At 31.0% G+C, this 20,326-nt stretch overlaps 3 protein-coding genes across 3 annotated transcripts; 1 reads left to right on the top strand and 2 right to left on the bottom strand.

The window, feature by feature from the left end:
- Positions 1-3,610: 3,610 nt before the first annotated feature.
- LOAG_04996 (hypothetical protein) lies at positions 3,611-7,309 on the top strand. The gene is made up of 7 exons (XM_003140533.2): positions 3,611-3,742; positions 4,094-4,270; positions 4,567-4,706; positions 5,320-5,565; positions 5,724-5,921; positions 6,097-6,338; positions 6,868-7,309. Exons 1-7 carry the CDS (start codon positions 3,625-3,627, stop codon positions 7,109-7,111), a joined length of 1,365 nt encoding a protein of 454 aa, XP_003140581.1. The 5' UTR covers positions 3,611-3,624; the 3' UTR covers positions 7,112-7,309.
- A 994-nt stretch (positions 7,310-8,303) lies between these two features.
- LOAG_04995 (hypothetical protein) lies at positions 8,304-12,340 on the bottom strand (the record flags this gene model as incomplete). The annotated part of the gene is made up of 10 exons (XM_003140532.1): positions 8,304-8,417; positions 8,672-8,871; positions 8,988-9,124; positions 9,793-10,034; positions 10,361-10,462; positions 10,608-10,702; positions 10,862-10,965; positions 11,227-11,336; positions 11,684-11,774; positions 12,219-12,340. 10 exons carry the CDS (start codon positions 12,338-12,340, stop codon positions 8,304-8,306), a joined length of 1,317 nt encoding a protein of 438 aa, XP_003140580.1.
- Positions 12,341-13,438: 1,098 nt separating this feature from the next.
- LOAG_04994 (hypothetical protein) lies at positions 13,439-20,113 on the bottom strand (the record flags this gene model as incomplete). Its single annotated transcript, XM_020446737.1, has 10 exons — positions 13,439-13,696; positions 13,927-14,128; positions 15,252-15,380; positions 15,583-15,775; positions 18,221-18,337; positions 18,418-18,554; positions 18,843-18,918; positions 19,095-19,163; positions 19,778-19,971; positions 20,047-20,113. 10 exons carry the CDS (start codon positions 20,111-20,113, stop codon positions 13,591-13,593), a joined length of 1,290 nt encoding a protein of 429 aa, XP_020302958.1. The 3' UTR covers positions 13,439-13,590.
- Between the last annotated feature and the right edge of the window lie 213 nt (positions 20,114-20,326).

Here is a 20,326-nt window from a genome sequence, read left to right as displayed (position 1 = left end):
TATTATTATTATTATTATTATTATTATTATTAGTTATTATTATTATTATTATTATTATTATTATTATTATTATTATTATTATTATTATTATTATTATTATTATTATTATTATTATTATTATTATTATTATTATTATTATTATTACTATTATTATTATTATTATTGTTATTATTTTTATTATTAATGTTACTTGCTTTGTAAATAATATGGTTAGATAAATAACTAAATAAGTAACGTATCCAGGTCAAAAAATAAATTAACACAAATAGCGGTAGTAAAGAACAGAATTAAGATAGTAACTTAAGATATTTTATCAATTTCTCTATCATTTATTCCAATCTGTAACTCAGATACGTTGCTATTATAGTGTTACTGTATGAGTAAATAGTAATTAAAATAGACGATATAATAATTTATTCATGATATTATATTAGTATTTGGTGCATATATGTATACGTATTAGCTAGTCATTTAATAATTATTGTTTTATTGTATCCATAATAGCAGCCTTATTGTATGCGTAACAATAATCATCTAAAATAACAAATACTTCTTTTTTATTTTATTATTCGCTTTATCATCATTTATTTTCCTTTCTTCGTGTGATCATACTTTAGCAAATGAAGTGTTTTTTTTTTTCTTCTGATGTTATTTGTTGAGGATGGCAACTATTTTTTTTTTTTTTTTGTTGTCATAATGATTTTGGGTCTAAAAATGCTTTCCAAGAGTGTTAGCAAGTTAGCAATATTTAAATTTAATCTTAATTACATCATTTGTGATTTATTATCAAGCAAGAATTGGAAACATTAATTGATTAATTAATTAATTAATCAACTGATACACATTAACTGATATAACTTTGATATATGTATATCAAAGTTATGAAGCTAAAATTTGCATCCAAATTACGGGAAGAAAATTTAATTTCATGGATTTTATTATAATTATGGTGCTATTGAAACATTGAATCCATGCCTTCCTACTATTTATCCTTTCTGTTTTTTTTCCCCTTCTTTATTTTCATTATTACTATTATTATTATTGTAATGTAATGAATTGATCAATTTTTTTTCCATTTTTTTGGAGATGAAAAATGGATTTACAATGCCTTTACACTTATATATTAAAATAGAATAATTTACATTACGGAAATGAATCAATAATTGGGGAAATCGTCATATAAACTCGAAAATTAATCAATATAATTGAGTATTATGCATCCCAACTCTATGTATTTTTCTTTGTATATTCCGGAAACACTATTATGGGGCTTGAAAACTAATTTATTCATAAGATGAGAAAAGGTTAGTTGTTTTGGTCAGAACTGGAAACTGGTCAGTAAGTGTAAAATCCGGTAAGCAAGTTTTCTTTGCTTTCCAGTATACGTTGCAAAAGAGCTCTGTGCAACGAAATGCAACATTTTGATAAAATCTTAAGTGAAAGAAATGTAAATGGTCTTATATTAGGTTTCATCTAGCTGTTAGATTTAGAAATTTAGATGGACTTATTCGACACTTCCATTAATTATTCAATTATTCAAATCTCATTACTTAATAATTAATTACAATTCGCTTTTTTTTTTTTTTTGGATTAGCATCAATGTTTAACTGTTTTGTAGAAACAGCAACTGTAGAATATGACTGATAAGAGTGTAAATCTTGGAAAACGGAAAGCATTTGGCGTTATTGATGCTAATATGAAAAGTAAGTCCATACATTTATACTATTTATAATTTTGATAAGTATTAGATAAATTTCATTTAGATTAACTTTATCCTTAGTAAATACTACATTTCCGGTTTTGCTGTATTCTTTGCAGCATAAAATGTGCATTTCTGTGCCGTATTCTTAGCGGTACGAAATACGTTCCCGGTTTTTACTGCTCTTCTGGAAGCACGATTTACATTTCTGGTTTTTATCGTATTCTTTGGCAATGCTAAGTAAGTTCAAATGTATTATATATGGTTGTAGTGAAGTCTTCAATCATAATAACTATTATTTCATTTCATGGGAAACTTACACTGTCGAAGTTAGATTTTTTTTGCACTGAAAGCATCCTTCCATTAGTAAAGATTGAAATAAATCGAACTATTGATGAGCAGATGTATTACTTTCCGGAAGCGATTATATAGCATCGAAACATTTTAATGAAGCAAAAGTTTTCATGCTTTACATTACAGCTATGATAGCTTATGCCTTATATTACTATCACATATAATTGCACTGTTATATTGCAGTATGCACAACTGCATGTTGCATTGTGCATCATATCTAAAAATTGCTATGTATAACTGGAAAAGTATAAAGTTAAATTAAATCCTTTGATAGAATGGAACTGTTTCATTTTATCTCTGAATTTTGAGGAGCTAAAAAAGACCAAATATTCAAAGGGAAAAAAAAATTTATAATGTATTTTATAATTTAGCCATTAACAGCTATTAAGAGATATAACAAAAATATATTATCCAGTAAATAAATTAAAACAATTATTTAAAACTTTTAACAGTTATTTAAATTTATAAAGAAAGTAACAGTTACTTGAAATTTTGTAACAGTTATTTAAAATTTTTATAACTAACGAAAGTATTTACAATCTTTTTGTTTTCGTTAGAAAATTTACTAATACCTGACGTTGTAAAGACAAATGAATAATCTGCTCTTCCTTTCTATCATTTCATATTCATTAAATATTTACTAAATAATTGAATTAAGCAGAGTTTTAATTTATCTTTAACAAAATTGAAATGTTTCATAAGAAATTTCTGAAACTTCTATGTTAAAACTTGTTGAAATATTGCAAAAAAAAAAAGGAGTTATTTATGTCATTTATGACCGTAGAAAACGGTTGCAGCTTATTTGTCATCACGAATAGTCACCTAAATTGAAAACACTTGCATTATTATCGATTTTTCAATGTTAGCTGCAATTGATGGCAGGTCCAACTCAGAAAAGCATGTTATTTTACTACCATCTAGGAATGTTACGTAAATTACGGCCTGTCGAAGAGCCGTTAATCCGGCATTGTCCACAGCATCGACTATCTTTTTTTTGGGAAATAAAGTTGATTTGATGGAAAATTATTTGGATAGATAGTAATAAAAGTAGTAGAAAATTAGGTGCAAATTAGGCCTTATCGAAAAGCTCATAATCTATCCGGCTGTGTCTACTATACAGTCATCTGACAATGTTGTCGAAGGGAAAATATTTTGATATGGATGATCTGTGAAAGCCGTAAAATATGAAGCACAATATTACCTGAATTTTACGGTAAAAAAACTTTGGCATCCCTGTCGCAACGGGTGTACGGTTTTTTCTTTTCTCCAATAAGAATATTTGCCGACCTTACAGATCTAACGATTTATCATTATTGTAATTTTGAATACCTTTTGTATTGATCTCTTCCTTCAAATATCATTCTTTTTGATGATTTCTAGAAGCGTTTTTTTGATGAAAATTTGAAAATTTTTCAAGTAAAATACAAACAATTAATTTGGAAAAAACAAATACTTTGCAGTAATACCTCGCAAAACTGTTTGGTATCCTTCTTTTTTTTTTGAAATATTCCTACTTATTTAGCATATCACTATGGTTTTTTCGATTAATTTTTCACAAATTTATAGGGAAAATGATTCAGCCTCAGAAATTGGAGCAGCAAAGTTATGAAACATTCAATAAAGCATATCTTAAGTCAAAACAACTTGTAACAGAAGGTGTTTCGATAGATGAAATATCAAGTAATGATGGTAAAAAATTTATACATTGTTATGTAGTCCATATTTAATTTTAGTTTTTTTTTTTCTTGAAACTTTCTGCACTACTGCTATGCATTGTTTCAGGAAGGGTTGTGTGATTAGCCATTTTCGTGCATAGGCAGGTACGAGTAAGACAGTTATTGAAGTAACAAGTAAAAGTAATATTCTTCAACCGGAAAATAACTACTAAAAGACCAGATTCATTTTTGCCTAATTTACACAAATATAAGGTGATTAACCATAGGATATAGGGATCCGGAATTCAATGAATTTTTATGTCTGAAAATTTATACATATATTTAAATGCTGTTCTGAATGGAATAAATCCAAATCTTCTTTCAGATGAACAAAAGAAGCGGACAGCAATGGCGAAATACCGTATGGGTATTGAATATTTTGAAAAAGCTTTAAAAATATCACCAGATAGAGTGCATCCCGAGAAACGGGGTGAAGTTGAGACACATCGTGAAGCAATGAGACGAAATTTGGAAGCAACAAAGGAGAGACTCGGTGATTTAGGTAGGTTTAAATGTTATTGTCGTTCATAACATGTAGTGCATGTATTTATGACTTTTAGGCGATTTTACATTGATTTTCTTTTTTGATTTTGGCATAGACAGTTTTCATGTCCTTTCCCAAATTAGGCCTAAGTTCATCGATGGTGTTGAATGATTTCTTATCCTTCTGTTGTTTAAACAGTTTGCTGCATTAAAAATCTAATCCGCTGTCTTGGAGTACAAAATTTGGTTCAGTGGTGATATATTTTACTATAAGTATATAATTTTGTTGATGAAACATTTATTTTTCTCATTCAGAAAAAATGTTCCCATCGACAGGGACTCGAAATTTACAGCGTAGACCTGTTCAGTTTGTTTCACCTTCAGTTAGCAAACCGCAAACAGCCCGACTATCTGGTAGGCAGATCACTTCCGAAGAGAAAAGCATCAATCATTTGGTGAGTTGCTGTTTGTAATTTGTAGATTTGTTTGGGGAGAATTCCTGGGGATTGAAGAGGAATTAGGAAAGAGAAAAAGGACGAAGAAAAATGAATAACTAATTTTAATTGGGAAGATGAGTGAGTACAACTTAATTTTCCTCAAATTTCCTAATTTTTCAAAGTCCCTCAAATTCCTTCAAATTTAATCAAATGTAAAAGGTTGATATATAATAATAGCAAAAAAGGATAAGTAGGCAGGAAATGAGTGATAAAGTTAATATTATATTGTATATTTGTTGTTTAGATTAATATTTTTGTTTCATATACAGAATGTTTTTTTAGAAAGCGAAAAGGGGTAGGTTTATAAAATTGTGAAGAATAACTCGGAGTTGTAGATGAGAATCTACTGTGAATGATGTTTACTTTTTTACTAAAAATGACGAATAACTCGGAGTTGTAGATGAGAATCTACTGTGAATGATGTTTACTTTTTTACTAAAAATAAACGTCTATGGCATATTGCTCCCTTTTTTCAGCTTTTGATTGTCGTTTGTCATCATTCCATCATTCAGTAATTTGAAGTGCTTAAGTTAAGAAGGTCTGTTTCATTCAAACTTTACTCTGCTTTCAGAATGTTCGTACTCGAAGCAGTCTCCTAAAAGGTGTCGATGACAAATTTGGTGAACCGTTGCTGAATGAAATTCTGAATCGAGATGACGTAAGAATGAACGATATTGTAGGCGCTGAAACAGCCAAACGGGCCTTGGAAGAAACGGTTATTCTACCAACTGTTAATCCATCTTTATTTTCTGGTCTTCGTCAACCTGCGCAGGGAATTTTACTATTTGGTCCACCCGGGAACGGCAAAACATTACTGGTATGTTCGTTCTGATGCAGTTTTTAATTTTTTTCTGAAATTTGAAATCTCTAGGCATATTCTATGATTAGTCAATCTGCACACGTTACATCTTTACTATATTGCAATATATTTGAATTTCTGAGATTTTATGATTCCGGTAAGCTTTCGAATTTCAGGCTCGTGCTGTAGCTGCAGAATGCGGTTCAACGATGTTCCTAAATGTTTCAGCAGCTTCATTAACCTCGAAATGGGTTGGTGATGCTGAAAAAATTGTTCGCGCGTTATTTCAAATTGCTCGTAATGGGCAACCAACAATCATATTCATCGATGAAATTGATTCTATTCTTTGTGAGCGCAGTGAGAAGGAAACTGAGGTTTGTTTATTATATTTCATTAATAATTAAGAAATTTTGGTTGCATCAACTTGGATCTAGTTTTTGTAGCATTGGATTCGGAATGTGTCACCCTCAGCTTTGTCTGTGAGTTCACTGTGTCCTCACACTTGAGATTTTCAATTTTGAAATCAATGAAATGCCTTTTTAATTTCAGGTTTCAAGGCGTATGAAAACGGAATTTCTAATTCAAATGGATGGTATATTGTCGTCAAAAGATGATCGTTTATTGGTGATTGGTGCAACGAATCGTCCTGAGGAACTCGATTCAGCTATTTTGCGCCGATTTCCAAAGCGAATTCTCATCGATGTACCAAATGCAGCAGCGCGCCTTAAACTAATCATGTCATTACTCGAGAAAACAAAAACATCATTTGACCTAGGTCTTGCACAAAGGCAGTAAGTGTCTGAAACTAGATTTTAAGTAAACTGTTATTTCCAATAATCTTAATTACTTTTGCGTCCAGTTAACCACTATTTTTATCTTCTAAACAGCTGTATGCTACTTATTCCTGCCGTTTATGTTTACCGTTTATATTTCCTACTCTTTCTTTTCTATCATTTACGCTTCTTTTCTTTTAGTTGGTGAAATAATATGGGTATTAGGAGCATACTTCCGTTGAAGCGTTGGAAATTTTCTTTTAATTTTTAATAAATAGCAATGCGTTTATTTGAAAATTTGTCATAAATTTCAATGATGTAATGATTTGATAGGAGTGTACAGGACAACCAAATAATCAAACTTTTATTTATTTCCATCTCTGAAAGAAGGAGTTGCGTCAGAATTACTGCCGAATTATTTTAGTAGACAGTGTAGACTGGGAGGTCAAAGCCCCCAGCTACTCCTAAACATTACAAAATGTCACAAATACCGAGTTTTTTTTTGAGTTAAATCACTTAACGGTGGTATTTTATGCTGGCTTTTTAGAAATCTGGCGGAACGAACGCATGGATACTCCAATTCGGATCTGGTTGCACTTTGTCGCGAAGCAGCAATGGTACCAATTCGTGATCTGTCACGTAAAGATATAAAAAATTTGGCCAGCACGGAAATTCGCCCAATAACATTGCACGATTTTGAAGTTGCAATGAAAGCTATTAAGCCTTCAACAAATGAACGGATGTTACAGAAGTTACGAAAATATGCGGCAACAGCTGGACAGTCCGATTGAAGTGGCATTTATGTAAAAACATGCAACTTGTCGATCTTTTTTTTTCCTCTCTACTAACCTTTACACTATAATTTGTGGAGCCTGTGAATTTTTATATTTAAAAGGCATATGTACACGATATTATTTGCATCTTGCTGATTATTTGGATATTTTCTCACTTATTTGGATATTTCTAATTAAGTTAGGAAGTTGATGAATTAGCAAACACTTGAATTAATCCGTTTTTGAACTTAAGTTTACGCAATCACTAAAATATTCTTTCGCCTCTAGCTGGATATCATTCTATGTAAAAAAGGAATGTTACCACTGTTTCAGGTAAAAGAGAAAGAAGAGAAATTATGAAAGCACTCTGTCATGTTTATATTCTGGTGCATAGTCTTTAAACGGTTTTTGAAGGAAGGTTCTAAAGCTTTCTCGAAATTTCTTTTCCAAAAAATTATGTTTTATCACGTTTGAATTCGAAAGCCCCTGTGATTTGTTCATATTGCTATTTCTTTGATAAAACCCGTAAAATTGCATTGATACTGTTTATTATCATATTCCTTTCTTCAATGGTTAAAATATTTTAGTCGAGATCAGTTATTACAAATTTATAGAAGGAATATTTCCATAAGAAACTTCCAACAAACCGAACTGAATTTTATATTACCAATGATTATCAACAAAAGACTTCATCCACTTTCTCTTATTCCGGATTAGTCTAGGCGATATCGCCAATCATTTACTTGATAACTTGAACTTAATTGCAAATTTAAGACCTACACATAAATTTGTGGCCTACATATAATCCACCTGGTTTTGATGACAAAACTTGGACTTTTCTGTGAATCAACATCCCAGCTTGCAAACACAAGTTTACCCTAAAATTGATGCTACGTTTATTTTACCAATAAACATCCCATGTTTCTCTCTATATAAAATTCATATTGAATATTTATTTGCCTAGGAAATAAAACATATTGAATATTTATTTGCCTAGGAAATAAAACATGAGATTTGAAATGTTTTTAAGTTTTCTTTCAAAATGAAAAAATTCCAATTTAACCGTTTGAAATTCCCATTCTAACATGCATATTTGAAATGACTTTTGTAAGGGAACAAATAAATGATGCAAATATGTTTATCAGTATAAGAAAGAAGAAAAGGAACAGAATATTTACATATTTTTTCCCTCTTTTTAAACATAATAATATCATGTGTTGCTGGAGCTATGCTTTCGTTTGCATCTTGAACGAATTTTCTCATCATTCCATTCAATATCATCAACATGTTTTAGCAATTCTTCCTTGCTCATCATCCACTGACTCTATAATAAGTTCATGTTGAACTATGGGAATTTGTCCCAAATGAATTATGTAAATATGTTATAAATTAAAAAGAATTTAAGAAAGTCAAATCACATTTCGCTTCAGTTATTTTCTTCTAAACGTAAAACTTTTTGACATAAATCATCTATTACATCCAAAATTACATCAATGCAACGGAGTAAGGCCAAAATTTTGGGACAGATAAAAATTGGATAATTTTAAAACGGATGCAGAAAATTCAAATTAAACATACTTCGATCCATATTTTAAAAAGATGATCAAGAATCTGCTTAACATGTGATCCAGGTGGAACATTATTATACATTAAGTCGATCCCACCGACTGGAAATACTGGCGTTTTCCAAGCATTCAGTTCGCTGATCAGCTCATCATCAACCATTGTATATTTTGCCAATTCGATCACTTTTTCTCGACTTGTTTGGACTTTCTTTCCTGATTTGATTTGATTTTACATCAACCATAAAAACACCCCCTAATGTTAGAGGTTTTTTTTTCTTTTAAATTTATCTCAAAACTCATAAGTTTTATCACGAGAAAAAAAAAATCACTCGTAAACTTGTGCAGTCGTTCCTCGTTTAACAACATATTTTTGAAAAACAAATTTGAATTAGCATTCTTTTTTGCTTCATCACGATGTTCCACAATGAATTCGGCTAACGTTTTCTCAGCATATGACAATTTGCATCTGAAAAAAATTTACATCTGTAAATTTTATTTTACTGGGTGACTCATAAGATTTCACCTTTCACGGTAATAATCTTTGGTTAAATATCCAGCAAGTCCATAAGAGAGGACAAGAAGACTTTTCAGTCGCTTAAAGATGACACAAATTGTTGCAAATTAAACATATGAGATTTACGGATGAAAACTACAAAATTTATTGGAGGTTGATTAAATGGGAACGAATTCATCTACATGAAAAGTTAATAACGTGATAGAGTTGAAATGATTTTTTTCTTGATACTCCATTTGCATATTTGGATTTATGTACAAATTATTCTCAATTACTATAAATTGCATATTAATATAAACCACTGACAACTTATGCAAATCATACACCCGGTTAAATATTTTGTTACCAGTTTATCTTTGCAAGAAAAAAAAAGAAAAAATTAGCGTTTCAAATCTTCGAACGATACTATCATTCTCCATGAAAAGAAGTGGTTGGGAATATAGTGGTAATGTTAGGTACGCATATGAATTAATTAATAAATTTTGGCGACTATCGAACATATAGGTAGATTTTACCCAATCTTAATTGGAATTTTAGTAATGAATTTGTCCTAGAATTTCGAGCACGTAATTTCTTCCAGAAAATAAAATTCTTCAGCATTAATTCAGAAAATGAATAACCTCTTGTGGAATAGTTCAATATGCTTCATCTCAGTAAATAATGACGATAACAATGTCATAGCTTCTATTTTTTGATAATAACGTTTATGCAATTTGCAGAAGTATGCTATATCTGGATTTTCTGGAAGTCCCAACAAGGAAGCTAGATTACATCGTTTTAGCATTGTTGTTAATACTGCATCACCCAAACGACCAACGCATATTTTTTTTAATTCCGTCCAAATTCGTTCGCCACTTATATCCTTTGAAAAAAATAATACAAATCATTGAATTATTCAATTAAGTCATACGATTTAAATCAACGAGTAACTATAGCATTGCGATTAGTCCCGCCAAAGTATTATGCCAAAAGCTTGAAGGATATAATAGTAATCAACAGAAATGATTCATAAGCAGAAGAGAAAATTCCAGTAATAATTTCCACCCCTAAGTTAATGTTTCGAAATATTGGAAATCAAATAACGAATAATATACTTGGAAAATATATTATAGTAAAATCTAGATTATTCTGAATTCCTTTAGCCCATAATCATTTTAACAATATTTAGACTGAGAGAAATGAACTGACTTTTAGACCATGTCCATTCGAAATAATAGCATCCAATGTTGCTTTCTCGTGTGCTTCACCGTCTAGCGCCAATCGACCAAAAAACGGAAATATCGTAATATCCTCAAATAATCTTCCTAGAAAAGAGAATCATCTATTACAACATGACAATGATCGAATAGTCGCACTAAAGATTTGATAGAATAAATTAGTTTTAGTTGCAAAGAAGATAGACAAAACTAAATTAATTTGAAAATTGCTGGAAAACCTGAATCCTTTGATTTGCATCGCCTACAAAAACAATTCGTCGTTTTTCCAAATCTTTTATGCCACCAAAATAATCAAAAACGGTGCCATCCAAATCTTAAAAGAGAAAAAAAAGATATAAACCAGCTGAAATTTCAGGAAATCAATAATTTTCGATAAATAGGAAATCAGGAAGAGAAAATTGAAGCAAATTTTTTAGAAATAAATTCGTACTGTAAGAAAAGGTTCAAGGACAAAAAAAAACAATTAACTTGCCCAAGAAAAGTGAATTAACCGTCAGGTCACGTCTATTTGCATCAAGCTGCCAACTGGTTGTGAATTCAATTTTTGCTCGACGTCCATCACAAACAATATCAATCCTGAAATAATTAAGGCAATCCATAAATGACAGCAAAATCAAGTCAGTTTGGTAGCTGGTACAACTGACTGAGTGCAATAGTACAACTGCATGATTCTAAGGAGAATCTTTTGGACAGTCGCGACAGATAATAGTACAGCCTGTTTTCACTAAAATAATTAATATGATTGGGAAAATTTGCAACACAGACGAAAGTCAAGTTGAAGTTCCTAAAACATTAACCTATGGATAATGTACCACTCAATATCAAACATTTGCATGCCTTAAAGTTGTAATTTCAAAATTTTCCTTATCATCAATACGACAGGTAATTGTTCCATGTTCTTCACCATTTTTATTCAACATTCGGATACCCTCGCGGATAAATAATTCCTGAAGCAAACAGATCTATTTGAAATCAAATTATAGAAAAAAAAAATTACAAAATTTGATGCATGAACCGATAATATAATCTCATAAAATCTTGTATAACTTCCACATCCACCTTCCCCATATTCCACATATCTTCAATTACTAATCCTTGATTTTAAATCCATCGTTAACTAATTTGATAAAGCAAAACATTTTTTCGCTGCCTAATCATACCAATCCTATAAAGTCCATATTTTATTGCCATTTTTTTGAGATTTCATCTGATACAACCATTGTACAAATAATACACCGAAAAATCTAAGCATTCTTAACGAGCATTACTGATTATGGCAAACTGATAAATTAACCTTCATTTCCTCTGGTGTTGCATTTGTAGCAAAATCAATATCAGACGGTTTTATACCCATTAATAAATCTCGAACTGCACCACCAGCCATACTGTAAAAAGAAGAATAAAAGACTAGAGAAAAATAAAAATAAAAAGAGAATACAATTTGAAATTTTAGAATATAAAAAAAGAACAATAATTAAAATATCTAAAATTATATATTTTTCCCTAACAAATTAACAGATTAAATTAATCAAAATTAATCCCTACCAAAAATGCTCATACTGATACAAATATTTCTTATCAAATATACTTCTATTGTTATTGCTATAACTTATTTTGAATAAATACAACAAAATATAAGCATAAATATTAGAACTACTCGCATAAATGACCGGAAATGAACTTTCTCATTCTGTATCAATAAGAGATGATAATATAAATGGTAAAATGAGAATAGTATAATACAAAGTATGAATGCGATATTGCAAGAAGAGACATCAACGTAGGATATGGAAAATATTATGATAGTTTGATCATAAAATAACACTTACCGTAATTGAAAATTATTCCTCTTAAAGAGATCATTAAGTTTAATAAGTTCAGGTGTAAAAAGTGCCTTAAATTGAGGCGTATCAATTTTCTGCACGACCGGTACAATAGCCTCCGAAATCATCTTTGGAACGACCAACTTTTTGCTAGTAATATTTCGAATTTGTAATAACAAATATTTCAAGTTGTCTCCTCTCATTAATACTAAATCTCATCGCATTCGAATTCTGATCCGTTATTTATTCCTAAAAAAAGAACAAACTAAAGATCGAAATTTAAAAAAAAAAAAAAATTCATTGATCTTCTCAGTATTTTAAGAAATTCAAAAAACAAACACAGCTTCGAAGATCTAAGAAATAAGGTTTCTGGATATGATTTGAAGTGTAACTTAGCTCCAAAAGTTTGCAAAAGACTCTGACAGTACCATCACGTTATTATGTCCAATTACCCAACATCAAATATCTCATTCGTTACTTCCTGTGATTAAAAATTGAGAAAAAAGAAAGGAAAAAAAAAAGGAAATAATTTTGCAAGTATGAATATCTATGGAACAACTTGTGATAGAAAAATATAAACCTATTAGAATAACCCAAGCGAATCTTTTATGAATATTACAATTTATTCAAAAACACAAAACATTTAGACAGCTACCGCAAAAACTTTCGAATTCAAAACCTTTTACATACATAAACATAAGAAAGCGATACAAAATTTTCTTCTACTCATAAAAAACTCACCATAAAAAGCACACACAAAAAAAAAATATTCCACACAATTTTAATAGAACCGTACAATGAAAGAAAATCCATTATGAGAGATTGATTTATAATACTGATTTTTAATTGATACTAGATTAATTCGAGTATAATAGAAAAGTTCAAAAAAGATACATATTAACTGTGGATTAAGATGTACAGATCGCCTGTCAGATCATCATTACTATTGCATTTAAATTTTAATTTCAAAGTATATCAGCAAAACTCATTCAACATATTGTCTTACATACGAATGAAAAAAGACAAAAAGAAATAACTGAGAAAGAAGAAATCAAAGAAGTATGTAATTTTTCATCGCCAAATTATGCCTTCAAGATTTCCGATGCAGTATTTATGATTATTTATGTTGCTTCAGGCGCTACAAATAAAAGATAAAATGCTGATTTGCATATATGTTTTCCCTGTCTGAATTACTACAGCAAGGCTGTGATTTCAACAATTGTGACTGCGATCGGAAAAAGTACCCACCTAAAAAGTATCCATGATATACCCTAATCTTTTCTGTACACATCAGTCCTGAAGACAAATTATGCCATATAACTGAGATTCAAAAATATAAAATCTGTTCAACACTTCATTACAAGATAGAACGAGGTGTTCAGGGAGCAGATCGATGTTTAACAAATTTATATATTACATATATGCCAGCTCCCAGTGCTGCGACACCAACCGAAACAGCCAATACTTCGTTGAATATAGATGGACTGAAATCACAGTTTAAAATTAAAATTACAAAGAAAAAAGAGAAACGAATCTTCATGATATGAACATAAATTGGAATCAAGCTACTACTTCGCTTTATAATTCCAAATAAACTATCTTCAAGTTTGTTTGTTTACTTTTTGCTCTTACAAACACGAAATATTATCTTCCAAACTTGTATACAATGATAAAAGCATTTTTTCTTTAAAAAGTGATTAAAATCGATATTTACTTTGATGGATCCAATAATCTGTATGGCCTTTTAGGTGTGACTGGAATGTCATCTATAACAGAACTTGAGTGATCACAAGATGTTAATCCATTTTCACCATCTTCATAGTCATCATCGTTATCACCATGATTATCACCATTATTCAATGAAGCGGCTTCACCGCTTCTTTCGTCGATCGTCTTCGCTGTTTCATCGTTTAATGCTGAAAACGAAGAATTAAATTTAAATACGAATTTAAAAAACCAAATAATAGAATCTCAAAAAAAAGTGGAAAACCAGGAAAAAGCAAATAGTATCCAAAGTTTGAGAAAAAAAGAAAAAATCTGTAAGGATGCTAAATTTAAAAACGAGTGGTCACATTTTAATTCTATCCTCGGTCTGCTTTGAGATAATTTTTCTACTTTATGCTATTTCGTTTTACCCGGGTAAAGGTCAATGTCTTCTCCAACCTGCTAAGCTTTAAAGTTGTTGAATCTCAAGTCAGATATTTTCTTCGTCAGGAATGCTACAATCAACCAAATAAACACAAATGTTTCACTTTCAACTAGATCTACAGCAAATAATAACGATCTGTCATCAGTCTTGATGGATGGATCCAATTAGAAGTACATATCATATTTAACGTAACATTTTTGGACTTTCTAACATAACCCAATGCTGTATTTCTGCAAGAAACAACCTGCAATATCTCGGCTAAAACTAAATTTAAATTTTGATACAACGAGCCTTATAATTCAGCAGTAATTTTGGGACAGACGAAAGAAAATCAGTTTAAGTATACACAGCAAACAGACGCCGACTGCTTCCCCGGGGCAGAAGCTTACAATAGATTACATTAGTTTGCAGTTGTCCCACTATCTAAAGCTGTCCGCTTCCTCTTACCCTCCACATCCTCTTAGAATGATATAAAAGACTCGAACAACAATATGTAATTATGATACTTTTAATATGGTATATGTCAACTGATGAAGGATAAACAAAATGCTATCGCAAGAAGGATCACGGTCGTAAGGGAAGAATCCTGGGAGCATGTACCATTATTTTACGCGACCATTTAATGCTGGTTGTATTGCAAGCTAACAGCTTTGAAGTTACACTTGAAAAGAAAATCGACAAACAGTCGACTATGCTACATATGGAATTGGATTTCAAAGATAAAGTATGGAATCTTGATCATTATTATTTCAAAAAGCGAGAAAAATAAAGGACCGTTCCACGATGGTATGTCCAAATACAAACAAACAAATTTGAAGGAATGAAACATAAAACTCCATAAGACCTGAAATATTTCGGAACTTAGAAATGAATCAAAAATAAGAACTAACATGTAAGTGGCGATGCCGTTGTAACTGAACCAACTTCCAACATTCGTTCATGTTCCGTCCGACGTACTTCATTTTGATTTTCTGTTTCATTTTTCATCATGCGTTCGCCATCTACATAATCATTGTTTGCTGAATTCGATAACAAATGTACTACTAAAAACAGGAAATCACCAAATAGTTTTCCTTTTCAAATCAAAAGTGGATAAAACTCAAAGGATGGAAATGAAATTAAGGTACTCAAAAGAACTAAAACCCATGAAAAGCATAACTGCAAAAAAAATACATGATTTCGATCCAGACTTTTAATGTTAAACCTAAAATGTTTTATTACCTTCATTAGCTGATGACAGTGTACTTTTCTTTTTCTCTACTTCAGTTGATTCTGGCATGATTTGCGACATGTACGGATTCATGGATTTGGACGACATACTTGTACGTTGGTTGGAGGACAAAGTCCTTTGTTCACTTTTCAATGATGAGATACTTTCGTTTGAGCTTAAGATACCCGAAAGTTCTGTTGGTTTCTGAAGCGAAGAAAATAAAGAAGTTGGTAATCCATTACTTTCTCATGATTCAACATCTTTTTCGCCCTTCCGTAAATCAGTTAAAGCTCGAAAACACAGTGTTTCAATGTAGAATTGGAAGTGAAAATCAATAAACAAAGATAAGAGTGTGACAAACCTTAAGAATCGATGTTAAATTAGTTGTTAACTGTAACAACTGGATGAAAATTAAATGAATCACAAAAGAAAAAAAACATTAATTATAAATTGCAGCCAAATGACGACGGAACGGATTATAGAAAAACTAAATCCATTAGCCGAAATTAAATAAGACAAGAAATAAACCAGAAACAAGAGAAGATAAGAACATGGAAGACGCAGAGATAAAGTATAATAAAAAAGCTGGAATCTTAGCAGCTTCAAATATTGAAAACCTTCCAAAAAGTCGATGATGAATACAAACATCATATAAATTAGGATTCAGTGGAAAAAAAACCATCTTAAGGTTAGATAATTTTCAGGAAAATTATGCTTTTCGTATTAAAATATTAGTAAAGAAGTTGAAAAATATTTTACAGGGGTACCTTCCTTCAATCGGCACCTTATCTGCCGGAAGAAATGCATCAGATACTGGCAATCTCTTTTATAAAAATTGCATCCTGATCACAATCACACTTAGAAGGTAAGATCCCATATACTACAAGACCAATGATTTTGCTCATTCGAAATTTTCTCCCTAATATCCTAATGTTTGTTGCTGGCTTCTCTAGTATTCTATATTCAAGGGTGAAGAAAACTCAGAAAACTTCAAATTGTATTATTTGTCTCCAGCAGTAATCAAAATCTCCGATTCGAGTAAGTGCGTCATAATACAATCAAATTAAATGATTAATAGAGAGCAATTTCCAAATGAATTCAATAAGCATAAAAATAATTTGGCTATGTTTCTGGAAGCTCCAAGGTTATTGAAAAATTGTTGTCATGAACTAATCGTCTCAGATCTCACGTCTGAACCATGGCTAAGTTAGTTATGGATTTCGAAAATAGACAGCAGAACAATAACTACCATCAAAAATTATCAACCCCCTTCTAACTGTTGATGTTTGGTTACGCAAAATAATGCAAAAAAAAAGTGAAGACCTAAACGAAGTATAAGTAAACTTTCCACAACCACCAAGTCCCCTGAAGATTTTAAACGAGATTTTCACTTGGAAATATTCAGAGGAAATCAATAACTCTGAAGTTTTAGATAATTATGTGATAATATAAGTAACAAAGTCAATTTCCAATTCCCTCGTCCCTGCCCTTTGAAATTAATTCGTCTGGATGACATCCTTTATTTGCCAACCCCGTCAAACGACTTCCATAAGTTACAAGGAACATGCATTACTTGTCGTAACTTTTCAAGAAGCAGACTGTTATGTTAAGGCGACTGAAATGAATCAATAACTTTTTAGTCTAAAACATGAATTCACTTCGTTGTTCTATTTCGACTTTCCCGGTCAATCCAATAAACCTTAATTTGTGCAAGCAAAAGACAGCATGTAACATGTAAGCCCTACACTTCATCAAGCGACATCCTAACATCAGTTGGGAAGGCATATCAAATAATATCCTGATTACAAAAAGGTAAAACTCGAAACTGATTTCGATGAATAAATTGGAAAATATATATAATCTTGAGCAAGAAAAAAAAACAGAAAAACTAAAGTGGAAAAGTAAAAACTGCAATCCGGAAAATTTGCGCAGATGTTCAGCACACTAACAGTTAAGTTTGAATTTCACAAAAAGAATAATACAGCTAAATTTGAGGACAGTTCAAAAGAGACTTTGAAAGAAGAGAGATTCAAAAGAAGCCTTATATACATGCCTACTCTAATAATTTCCGGAGTACTCCAAACGAGTAGCGAACTGATTTTAGCAACAATGATAAAATATCAAAACTTAAACATGGCTACAACTAGTGTTTGACATTCTGCAACAGAATAAAGTGCTAATCATGCGGAATATACGTTGGAGTACCTATTAAGGCTTAGTACATTTAAGTTACATAAATTCGAAAGAAATGATTGTCAACAATACTTTTCACTAATGATGCCAACTCACCAATAAAACCAGTCTTTTGAAGACTCCCAATGACTAACTTTATGTTGTAAAAATTTTCATGAAAGAATTGAACAATGAAATATTGACAAGTGAATCAGTAGGAACAAGTCTGAAACAACAGGTACTGCTAGCACTGCTGACATGCTATGTTTTTATTGAAGAAACATGACAATTAATATAAGATGTTGGTAATTCAAAACATACGTTATACGTTCTGCTCGTGCATTAGGAATACGTTGTTCGATAAAGAAAAAAATATGATGAATGAATAGATAAAGGTCGCAAAGCACTTGTTTTAAAATAAATAAGGATTGGAAATTTGCAACTCTAAGATATCCTTGGATTGAAAGAAAACCTTACATTTAAAACTCGTGACTCAGCATTTTGTTCGATCATTAGCACTGCAGTGCCCTTAGTATTATGCAAAATTTCTACAGCATCATCATGCGTTCTACCAGTAAGTAGTATACCGTTCACCTGCAAAGTACTTTTTTTAAATTTTAAAGTCAAAGAAAGTGAAGTGAAATTCTTACTAATCTTTCAAATTTAAAAGTTACCGAAACGATACGATCACCGATCTTTAGTCTACTATCACGCGAAGCTGAACCACCATTTCGGATCCTTGAAATGAATATGCCAGGATCGCCCGGGATATATTCCTGGTCGGTACCGCCAACAATATTGAAACCAAATTCTAAAATTTTCAGACTACCGAGGTTATTTCAATGAACTGAGAATAAAGTACCCTAATATAAATACCAGTCCTGCAGATCTATGTACTAAAACTCTACGCGAAGATGAACATCGTAAACTCACACCATTCCTGATCGAATTATAATCGGCATTACAAATCATAATTTATTTAAAAATTAATGTTGATTAAAAAACGGAGTTTATATAAAGTAATAGCAATAATAACAGAAATAATAACTGTATTAGCAAAGATATTTTCAAAAAATTCAAATTCAGAAACCAAACATACCACCATTTTCTTTTTCCAAATTTATTATTGCCATCTCTTCACCATGAAACAATGTGTCGTCACCGTTTGCTTCATGCTAAAATACTATAATTAAGACGCATTACTACCAAAGGCAAATAAATAGTCTTATTTTTAACTCTGTTCCTTTTTCCCTTTTTCCGTCCTTATTATCCTCTCGTTTCGTTCTCTTCCACTCTCAGTATCCCACCGTACAATCTAGCGAAAAGCGAATTACAAGTACTAAAAGCTCACTTCCTCTGAAAGCATTCCATTGGTCAATTTCAAATCTTCCATGTAAAAATTTTCTTCGTCCAGATTGTTCTGAAAAAAAAAAAGGTTCATCCCTTCAAAGTTATAAAATTACACACAGATAGGTGGATGAGATACAGAAAGATTACAATTGCATTTGTTGGCATTGTTTCCTCACTTCTTCAATTCAATTTGCAATTACTTACAATTTGTATTATGGTTGAAATGAAACAGAAATTTATCCAATCTTTCCCAGGGAAAATCAATATTCACACTTGTCAAGAATTCTCTACTTCTTCACTACAGCTGTTAAACGATATTAGCCTATAACCGTTGTAATCTAAACATTATACATCCTTTCCAGCTCATCGACTGAACGCTACCAAAGCTTATCTATCGGAAGTTTTGAATATTCATAAAGTCATCCATTCCAACGATTTATAATCTTTAAGTAACAATCATTTCACCTCTCTTTGTTTAATAATGAACATTCCACGTAAATCCTAAACTATATGCAACTAAGAAGTTATTAACTGGAAATAAACGATCATTCAAAATCAAGAATGCTTTCTTTACCGATCTACATAATTTACTAAATCGTCTTGTTCAATAATCAATTGATATCAATCAAGTGTTTAAATTTACCGTGGAAAAAGAGAGAGAGAAAAAAAAACGTATCTGAATACCTTTTTCGATAATAATGTTCGTTGACTGAGCAATGAAAATGTACGTTTAGGTGTTACAGCCAACGATAAATTCGAATCAATCTCTGAATCCAATAATGTAACGTTTGATCGATTGCGTCGTAATAACGGTTGTCGAATAGCACCCAGTAATCGTTTACCGAAACGTTTCAGGAAACGATCATTACGTATTAAATCTTGAAAAAAAAAAGTGATCCGGTGAATTTTATTAAAAAAAAAATTTTAGATATCAGTCATTAATTTTTGCTTACTTAATTTATATGATCCCGCATAATAAGGCACTGTAGGTATGATCCAATATGATACTGTAATAAGCATCTCTTCTTATCTCATCTCATCTAACTTCATCTGATTTATTTATTATCATCATTCCCTCGAAAAGAAAAAAAAAACCTTTCCCTTTTTCTTCTAAACTCTTTACCCTTTTTCCTCTACCTCTTTTCCTTTCATTACACTCGTGATATTTCTTTTTATCTATTTCCAGAAAAAATGTTCACTAGAAATTAAAATTCCTTTCCTACCTCTCAATCT

The sequence above is a fragment of the Loa loa genome (assembly GCF_000183805.2).
Source record: "Loa loa unplaced genomic scaffold supercont3.73, whole genome shotgun sequence".
Classification (NCBI taxonomy): Eukaryota; Metazoa; Nematoda; class Chromadorea; order Rhabditida; family Onchocercidae; genus Loa; species Loa loa.
Note: the sequence above shows the minus strand (reverse complement) of the source record. Positions and strands in the feature narration are given on the sequence as shown.

Bases quoted from the DNA above. Each gene is read 5' to 3' on its own strand.
- LOAG_04996 (XM_003140533.2), top strand. From the start codon at position 3,625: ATGATTCAGCCTCAGAAATTGGAGCAGCAAAGTTATGAAACATTCAAT. The intron at 3,743-4,093 runs GTAAAAAATTTA...ATCTTCTTTCAG, and splicing joins TGAAATATCAAGTAATGATG to ATGAACAAAAGAAGCGGACA. The intron at 4,707-5,319 runs GTGAGTTGCTGT...CTCTGCTTTCAG, and splicing joins AGAAAAGCATCAATCATTTG to AATGTTCGTACTCGAAGCAG.